At 38.9% G+C, this 10,347-nt stretch overlaps 1 protein-coding gene across 1 annotated transcript in view; it reads left to right on the plus strand.

The window, feature by feature from the left end:
• The window catches only part of LOC149447647 (adhesion G protein-coupled receptor F5-like), a 183,969-nt gene extending 174,364 nt beyond the window's left edge, over positions 1-9,605 (plus strand). The window contains exons 17-18 of the mRNA XM_089652272.1: positions 2,298-2,379; positions 5,459-9,605. Coding sequence (XP_089508398.1) covers positions 2,298-2,379; positions 5,459-5,529 — 153 coding nt within the window. The 3' untranslated portion in view covers positions 5,530-9,605. The remainder of the gene's footprint in view (positions 1-2,297; positions 2,380-5,458) is intronic.
• Positions 9,606-10,347: the final 742 nt, after the last annotated feature.

A 10,347-nucleotide genomic window follows, 5' to 3' on the forward strand; every position in this document is an offset into this window, starting at 1 on the left:
CAAGTCATAGTTCGAGTTTTTCAGTCACCATGATATATTTGTATTGTTTGCACTAAATGTTTAAGCGCATACCATTAGGTCTGTCTGCTTTTTTGCCTTGGTTTTTTTCTTTTTACATTTTACAATTGGCTCTTTTTCACACATCTTATCTCCTGTTTAATCTACAAAAGGAACATTTTTTGTTAGTTTTAATAATGCTGTTCCCTGGTAACTCTAGTACCAAGCCATATTTGGAACTGCGTTACCTCTCCCCAGCTGCCAATCAGCATACACCTGTCCTAAATCTAAATGAGAGTTGTGGGCAAAAAACTCTTGTTCTTAGTCATGACATATACTGTAGATACATTAACGGTCACAAAAAAGTTTTATTTAAATATACACCTTAATAACCACTCTGTGTGTACCAAATACCCTGGCAAACTCAGTTATTTCCTTATAAAAGTAACAATGGCGTCATCACTGTACAGCATAAAGTCTGTGCTGAGAGCAGACCTGTGGGAGGGGCCCAGCAACTCCACCCACTACAAGTTGCCTGCAGAAAACTACAGGAGGGGGCAGATACAAGACCAGTCACCCTGCACATAGAGAGAGAGCAGCAGTGACCAGTCCTTACTACAGGAAGTTCCTGCACAGAGGCAATGTTTCACACTAGATTACTGCACAGATCTGGAAGAAATATGTAAAGCACAACAGATTCACATAAGAATACACAGGTCCTTTGTATTTAGACAATAGAGGTAATTTAGAAAAACAGGAGCAGTCAGAATCTGGAGCAGTTGTGCATAGAAACAGATCAGCTTCGGTGTTGCAAAGGAAACTTACTGTATGTATTGGTGATGTACTCGTGATTTGATTTCTGTCCTATTTTTTATGTATTAGATGTTCTTCTTTGTACCAGAAAAATGTAATAAACAAATAATAAAAAAAGAAAGAAACAGATCAACTTCTAATTTCAGCTTGCTGAGGTAAAGTGTTAGTAAACACACAAAAGTACAGTCTGTGTATGCAGTAAAGCATTCTTGTTATACTCACTGTGGAACCTAAAGGGTTAACCCTCTGCATTGTGAAAAGGGATGTTTGATCTTTTCTTCTCTGCCCCTCCTCTTGTTCAAATGTCTATGCTGATAAGACATACTGAACCCTAGTCCTTCTGCACATGCTCGTTTTAGTGTGTATTGCTAGAGTTTTTTTTTTTTCTTGGGAGAGTGCATGTGATCAGCAATGTCCAGACAGAGGTCAGGAGATTTCCATCTTCCTAGAGAAAACTCCTCCTACAAGCTTTAACCAGTGCTCAGCTGAAGTCTCAAGACTGCCCTAGCTGCTGATGAGAAAAATTATTTAGCAGTTTATATTTACTAAAATAATTGCACTTCCATATTCTGTGTACTGTGGGAGACCAGATATAGTGAATGCAGGGCTTGGGTTTAATAACACTTTAAGCTATGAAGATGAAAGGTAAAAATTGATTGATTGCCATTCACAGAAGTAAATTCTTCTTAATATTGGTTTATCCCAGAGTACAAGTTTTAGGCCTCATGTACACGGGACACTTCTGAACGATGGAAGCTGGCTGCTGGAAAACGTAGGGTAACAAATGTCTGTTTAGCCACGTTTGCATAACGCTTTTATGCGCGTTTGCGTTTAGAAGTGTTTTTTAAAGATAAGCACAGAAGTACCTCCCAAAAGCCCAGAATGCACAAAAGTGGTAAATTATTAACTATTTCAGACTGTTTCAGAGAAATACACAGAGTAGAAGCAGAGACAGCAGTAGCTGTTGAGATAATTAGGTGTGAGTTGCTCATTAACATTTCTTTTGTTTCCAAGGTTGGGAGAGGTCTGAGGTGTGACTTGGTCCTTACAATGTGTGACAAGCTTGGTAGGAACATCATGTTTTCAGTGATTTGGCCATCCTTGAAAACGCTTTGCATGCATTGTTCATGATGCTCTGGACAGCATCGGGAACTGGAAGAGTTAAAATAAAATTTCAGACCCAAAATCTTATAAACACGATTTGCCGCATTTACAAGCATTTAGCGTTTGAAATGCTGATAAAATCGACTACTGAACGCAGGTTTTCTGCATTCTAAAAAACAACTGTAAACTCAAATGCCTGTGAACGACTGTAAACGATGATGTGTACATGGACACATAATAAAACATTAGGGAGAGTTCAGGGGCTGCTGAAAAAAACACAAAACAGCTCCTAAACGTGAGTTTATCAGCTGCAGTGTACATGAACTCTAAGTCTTCAGAATCGTATTTAGGTTTCTGATAAATTGTTTGTTTTGCCTTCACAGACAACATCTACAGATTCATCAGGAACCTCAAAGCCAACGAAAAAGAAAACCCCCTTCAAGAAAGGATTTTTTGGCAGAAGAGGTGGGTATGGCAAAATGTACAGAATTACTGCCAAATTTCACCTTATTTCACATTTTCTTTTCATTCTTAAATTTATCTCCATATCCTTTGAACTTAAGGCGACACTACACTGTATCTGAGGCCCACAAACCAAAAGCACTATTTAACCACATGCCACCCAGCCACTGTAGAAATACATTGGCACGGCAGCACGGCTGGGCAAAACCACATTTTAAAATGTGTGTTTTCAAAACAGGTAGGGGCGCGCGCGAGGCGCGCCACCGCCCTACCTGTCCTGCCGATCACGGCCGCGGATGTCAGATGCCGGGTCACAGCCGGTCGTTACCGGCTGTGTCCCGGCGATTAGCGGAAATCACTGACAGAGAGCAGGGCTGCAGTAGCTGTGCTTTCTGTCAGTTCTCTGACAGCTCCTGACACGCTGAGCCAGAGAGAAGAGTTTATCTCTCTCTCAGCTGTCAGCCCACCCCCCCCCCTGCAGTACACACCCCCGCCCCCTAGTAAAACACTCCCCTCACACAGTTAACCCTTTCACTGAATAATAAACTTAACCCCTTCCTCCCCAATGCCATTAGTACAGTGTTTTTTTTGCACTGATCACTGTATTGGTGTCACTGGGGATGTCAGTGACCCCAAGTCAGTTCCCCCCCAGTGTCAGAATGTCCGTCGCAGTTCCACCATAAGACGCTGATCGCCGCCATAAGTCGCAGATCGCCGCCATTATTAGTATAAAAAAAAATAAAAAATCCCAGTATCTTTCCCACCATTTGTAAACGCTATAACTTTCACATAAACCAATTAATTTACACGTATTGGGGTTTTTTTTTAGCAAAGACATGTCGCAGAATGCATTTTGGCAGAAATTTATGAATAAATTTGATTTTTACATTTTTTTTTATTGGACATGTTTTATAGCAAAAAGTCCAAAATATTGTTTTTTTTCCTCAAAATTGTCAGTCTTTTTTTTTATAGCGCAAAAATAAAAAACGCACAGGCAATCAAATACCACCGAAAGAAAGCTCAATTTGTGGGAAAAAGGATGTAAATTTCATTTATGTACCATATTGCATGACCGCGCAATTGTCCGTTAAACTAGCGCAGCGCTGTATAGCAAAAAAATGGCGTAAATTGCAGAATCTATACCATAGTTTGTAGACGCTATAACTTCCACACAAAGCAATCAATATACACTTATTGGGGTTTCTTTTACCAAAAACATGTAGCAGAATACATTTTGGCCTAAATTTATAACTAACTTTGAGTTTACTATATATTTTTTATAGCTAAAAGTAAAAAATATCGTTTTTCTTCAAAATTTTTGGTCTTTTTTTGTTTATAGCGTGAAAAATAAAAAGCACACAGGTGATCAAATACCACAGAAAGAAAGCTCTGTTTGTGTGAAAAAGAGGTCGTAAATTTCGTTTGGGTGCAGCATTGCATGACCGCGCAATTATCAGTTGAATTAGTACAGCGCCGAGTAGCAAAAAGAGGCCTGGTCATTAAGGGGGGTAAATCCTCAGGAGGGCAAGTGTTTAACCACTTGATGTCACACATCATAGGCCCCCCCCCCAAAAAAAAAGTAAATCTCTAACAAGATTCCATGAAACCTGGGAAGATAGGGGTGAAAACATCATCCCTGGGCTGGCAGATTAGCCAGCCACCGATACATTTTTATAAAAAGGCAGCACAGGTTTCCAACCAGCAGAAAGGCAGATTGAAAAGACTAGGGAAACAGAACAAAAAGGCGATAGGTAAGTATGATAACCTTTTTTATTATTTTTAATAAATATTTTACATTTATATAAAGTATTTATGACAGTAAATAGAGGTTAATGGAAACACTGCCCTTAAAGCATACTTAAACTAAAAAAAACAAAAATATAATATATTGTAGCTTTCCAGTCCTTAGGTTTGGTGCCTGCATTTGTTTTCTTTTTTCAATATTTTTTTCTTTATGTTCACCTAGTAATTCTGTGAATAACACACTTCCTGTCATTGGGTGGCTATGCTCACTCCTCCACTGTATCTATGAAGGGAGCCATGACTGTCACCCAGGTTTAACTTCAAACATATCTGCCTTTGTTTATCTCCATTACATAGGAAATCACAGGATTAGCAGTTTACAAAAGAAGGCCAAGATTATTTTCCTTCCTGTACAGCTCACAGGAAGTGACAAGAAACTGCATTTTCTGTACTTGAAAATGTTTTCATCCTAAAAAAGGACTGGTAACGTGCAATATATTACATTTTTGTTGGGTTGAGTTATTCTTAAAGAAAATTTGTCATGAATCAGACCACATAGGTGGGATATAGAGCAAAGGAAGGGCAATAATGCTAAATGTGACAGCTTCCCCTCAAGCTGGCCGTTAGTAAACCAGCAGTCGGTGGATGACTCGCCCACACCAGTGAATTGTCAGCTGGGGAATCCCAGGCCATATGCCCATGTTGATCAGGACAAGGGCCTCTTCTTAAGAACCCTTCCATGGTGGTTGTGATGGTCTTTACGTGGAGAGGCGGATCGGGGTTACCAGAATCTGGAAGTCCCTTTTAACAATAAAAGTCCTTCAGATATATTCCCATGTGAAAGTAATACACACTCCTACTCATTGAGGCAAAAATATAAATACATTGAAAAGAACACACAAAAAAAAGAAAAAGCAAAACAATCCCCCAATTGTACATTTACTGTCAATTACATTATCCAGCAATGCAGATGCACTCCAATCACAATGAACAATGCCCACCAACCCCAGTGATGTCGGTGACTAAATATAGTCATGTCCACCCTGGCCCTTTAGCTTCAATAGTTCAATAGTTTGAATCTGGCACTCGAACTTCAATGATGTTCACTGAACCTACCTCAAATCAAACCCAGGTACATTTAGCCCATTCTTAGTGGGAAGCCTCAGATGGTTCCTAGGCCAACCTTCCACTGAAATCCCTTTTATTGAAGGCCTATGTGCTCCAGAACCAATATGTGCCTAGAATGCTGAGAAGAGCAGCTTCTCACACAGCTATTTTGATTGACCTTCCTTGATTATATATTGTCAACTCTAACATTTGAATATTTGTTTTGTTTCAGCTGTCTACAATCTCTACTCAACTCACGATTCAACTGAAACATCTGGACATTCATACTCAGTGCTCTCATAAAAGACGGCTAGTTAGTGTGATGAACTTGGGGAGTGGATCATTGTTGTACTAATGAGTAAAAATAATCAAAGGACAGGGATCTATTTATCAATTTATTCATGCAAGATTCAGACAAGTTTCACACATTTTCACCCAAGATTTATTAGAAAACGGTGTGAATCTTTGGTGAAAATAAATAGATGTCATAATCTCTCTGGATGGAAATGTTATGTTGTACACTGATATACAATGTGATTTTCTTATTGTTCTGGAAATGTTCTGGTTGTTCTGGAAATTTTGGACAATTTCATACATAACGTTAATTTTTGTTACCCTAAAAAATACCCTTGCTACAATTTCTCATATCCCACCAATGTGTAGTGATACAAAACAGCAAGAAAAATGTAAGTAACCTTGCCCAACATTTGCCTGGAATGTGAAACAATGAAATGTACAAAATAATAGGCTGAACTCCATAATTCCAGGCTGGAATCCATAAGGCGCTGCTCAATATTTTACAAATTGGTCTCACAAGGTAAAGCAGAGCCAAGAATATACCATAACTATGGAGTCTGCTATTCAAGCCAGTAGCCATAATAGTGTCTTTCATATTTCTTTATTTTATGGCCAGGGGGTTGTTTCCTTTAGGTTGATATTTCCATGTTTGGAGTAAACTACTTAAGTTTTTTTGATACTTTCTGGAGAACTGATTGGTAAATGAGATTTTCATAGTTCAAGCATTTATGGAGAGGTGGGTAGGATTGGAATTGTTTCATACAGGTTGATGCGGCTATCTCCATGTTTGGTATATGCTTGGTATATAAAGAATAAAACTACCCAACAGTTTGTTATATTTCTCAGGGACTATAGTTTTTCATAGTTCACAAGTTTATGGAGGGGAATATTGGAGTTGTTTCATACAGGTTGAGGTGATCCAAAGTTGATATCCCCATATTTGGTAGATTATACATAATAAGATTACCTACCAGTCTGTTGTCGGCTGCAGGTTCCTTGGTTCCCGGTCTTCTCACCTGCTGTGGCAACTAGGGGTACCCACTCTCCTTGATAAATTTTTCTGTTTACTTTATATTAAAAAGAACATAATAGGAAGAGCTGGTGGGTAGGAACACCTGAATCTCCCAGGTAGACAGGAAAAGAGTTATGGGCTCCTCCTGGATTTATCTCCAATCTCTGCTGTGTTCTATTTGTTTGCAACTAAGAAATGTGCCGTCACCATATGGATGACTGAAAAGATGTACATATGTAAGTCAACTGTGTTTCAGTAAAAATGTTAAAAGGGATTTATTGCACTTTATTGAGTTATATCATCGGTTTTATCACTAACTGTGTTTTATGAGTTTACATGTGTTTGTCATTTTTAAATTTTTATAAGTTTTTGCACATTTATAGCAAGGTATACACAATTAGTTGCGCTGCATTTTTTCTGTTCAGATGGTAAAGGTTTATGCGCTGCTATGTCACAATGATAATACCGGGGGAAGGAGATTGCTGCATTCACTGCTCTAGTGTACTCACACTCAAAAATAAATTAATTAAACAAAAATGTGGTGTGCTAACTCCTCATAAATAAAACCATAGACTTTGAAAACATGCAGTGACAGTCCAGAAAACGAACAAAATAATGTGATAATAAACGTCCAATCCAACATGTGTTGAGTTATCATCCAGCATGGCGTTGAATATTGCAGGATGATAATGCAACACATGTTGGACTGGACATTATGAGGAGGTAGCACACCACATTTTTGTTTAATTAATGCATTTTTTCTATTATTTGTTTTATGATCAGTAATAACACTAATTGTGTTTTATGCATTTGCTTTTTTTTTGTTAATATAATTTTCTTTGCACGTTTATAGTGAGTTATACGCATTTAGTTGAGCTGCACTTTTTTTACCTTTGTACTGCATAGCTGGTGAGAGATCTAAAGGAGATTGTGCAATCAGATTGTATAGGAAGGTAGTATTATAATGAGGGAGGTGTGGTCCAGAGTGGTGAACACACCCTATCACACCCCCTTCTGTGATGCAACAAGGAAGTGAACGCTTCTGCGAGGTGGTCTACAGGTAGTGAATGCTGAAATATCATCTTCAGGAAATGATGCAGTCTGAACGTCTGTTCAAACATTCATAATGTCCTTATAGAGTAGACTAGAGTCTGAGCAACCAATGCATACATATTAACAGGACATTGGATTGCAGGAAAGAAAATTGTTTGAATCCCTTTCACAAAGCTATTGTGTTCTGCCAGTGGGGTGCCTTCATTGTCAGTAGAACACAATAATTACTGCTAGTGGGTATATCCGCCAACAGTAATCGCATGTAAAAAATCCTGGAGGCAGGTTGTACTGAAGTCGACTGATGGATTGACTTCAGTACAACCAGCCTGCCCATAGATGGATGGAATCTTATCCGGTCCCTGCTGAACAGGCCAAGATTCGATGCATCTCGCTGGCTTAAGAGATAAGCAAGATAGGTGATAGGATTTCTGACAACGAACATAGGGTTATTTGGAAACAAGCATATTTTGCGTGCAGTTCCAGCCAATTTCAAATCAGTAATATTTCCATTGTCTCGTATCATTTGGGCTAAGGGCTCTAGAGCAAGGACAAAAAGTAGCAGGGACAATGGACATCCTTCTGTTGTATCATCTCATTATAGCAAAGGAAATGGATTTAAAACCTAAGTATCGCGTAAAAGCTTTCAGGGAGGTGATCCAATTGAGGAAGAATGCACCACTGTCTTAGAGTATAAATTAAATACGGCCATAGGATGAAATGAAAGGCTTTCTAAATATCTAAGGAAAGCAACATGTCAGGTATAATTCTATGCTTAGCCAAATTGGTCAGTAGGTAACTCTACTAATATTATTTGACGCAATTGAATGAAAAATAATTTTTTCTTTTTTCACAGTAAGCTTCCAATCAGTGAATTCAGGCATAAGGCAATTCGTTTAGCTAGGATTTTTAAATCTAAATTACTAAGGGAGATCAGTCTGAAATTAGACCAATGGGTAGTGTACACGTTGGGCTGCAGTATTACACAAATATATGCCATTAGAGTTTCTTGTAAAAAAGTGACCCTCTTGTCTAATGTCATTAATAGCATTTAACAGAAGAAGAGTCAAAGTATACTTCTTGCAATAAGAAGCTGAGAAACTGTCTGGTCCTAGTTAGAAACAGCCATTTGTATTTTTAAAGCAGTAACTGGTTATTCAAATGCTTCTTTGAATGCGAATCAGAGAGGGTGTGGAGGTCTAAGTTAAAGTGTTACTAAACCCACAACAGTAAAATCATTCTATATATGCAGTAAAGCATGCTTGTTATACTCACTGTGGAACTTAAGAGGTTAATCCTCTGCATTGTGTGAAAAATATGTTTAATCCTGTCTTCTCTGATTCTTCCCTTCCTCCATTGTCCTCAACTCATCTCCTTCTAGAACAGAACCTTGGGGGCAAGCTGCACATGCCCAGTTTGGTGTGTATTGCTAGAGTGTTGATTCTTTTTTCTTGGGAGAGTGCATGTGATCAGCACAGGGCCAATCAGCACTGTCCAGACAGAGGGTCAATGGTTCTGCAGTCTAATGGGACAGTGTGAGGAGAATGAAAATGCCTCCTACAAGTTTTAACCAGTGTTTTGCTGGACACTGATAGAAATTACACAACTGCTCTAACTGCTGATGAGAAAATGTATTTAGCAGTTTATATTTACTAAAATAAATGCATTTTCATTTTCTGTGTACTGTGGGAGACTGGATATAGTGAATGCAGTAACACTGTGATGAACCGTCCCTTTGTGACAACATTTTGCCCTTTCTGTTTCAGTTTTCTCCCCTTGTTAAGTGGTCTTCCCGTTCTCCCCTTGGTAAAGCTGTATGTCTTTAGACAGACATTCTACATTGTTTGTTTAGGGTAATGTGAACTTGTAGTCTTTCACTTCTCTAGAGTTCATACTGTATTGTTGTGTTGTAGGGTTTTGTTGTGGGTGGGGAAAACCCGGTGCCAGACTGTCTGGTGGGGGTGGGGGTGAAGTTGTATATACTGAGTTGTGTTCAATAAAGATTGATTCATTCACCCTACACTAAGTTCTGACTCGTGGTTTGGGATATCAGGGAAGGATTGTCTTTGAGCTCTAATACCCGCCTTGGCAGAACGCTGGAAGATTTGCAGGAAAAGGGAACCATTGGCTGAGACGCATCCCTCCGCACGAGGAAGCCCAGGCAGAACGGTTCTGCCACAAACACTTTAATCAATAGTTGGTTCACTTGTGAGCCAGGAATTTGTTTTATATATTAAACCTAGATAGATGACGCTGGAAGATATTGAGCATGTTAACTGGAAACCATTTCACCAGCGATCAGAAGGTTATGGTCCGGGAAGAGTGACGTGACTGGGCAGGCAGAGCCTCATACAGCCATGTTTTAAAAAAAATTGACAGCTAGTGTGGGGAAGAGAAGATCCCCCACACTAGCTGTCAAAGCAAGAGAGCATGGGCTGGTGTATTCATAACATGTTTACACGTTACAACTTGAATATGGGTGTAACATGTTATGAAAGGTGAACTGATCCTTTAAGCTTGACAGGTTTTGTAAAAGAGGTCAATATTTCTAGGTCTAGTTGCAAGAAAAGAATCCTAAAGGTAATATCTGTGGGCAGTTCTTCTAAGGTGTTTTTCTACCTGACCTTTTAGTAACAGGTTCCAAGTTTGGACTTATTCGAGGAGGTTGGATACATTTTAATGGAATTGGCTCAAGTATGAAATTCTTCTTTGTGGTGATCCAAGTGTGACTGCTTTTCCTTTCTTAAGATGATTGGCTATTT

Source organism: Staurois parvus, unplaced genomic scaffold (genome assembly GCF_062004578.1).
Source record: "Staurois parvus isolate SC_StPar_1 unplaced genomic scaffold, SC_StPar_1.0 ptg000678l, whole genome shotgun sequence".
NCBI lineage: Eukaryota > Metazoa > Chordata > Amphibia > Anura > Ranidae > Staurois > Staurois parvus.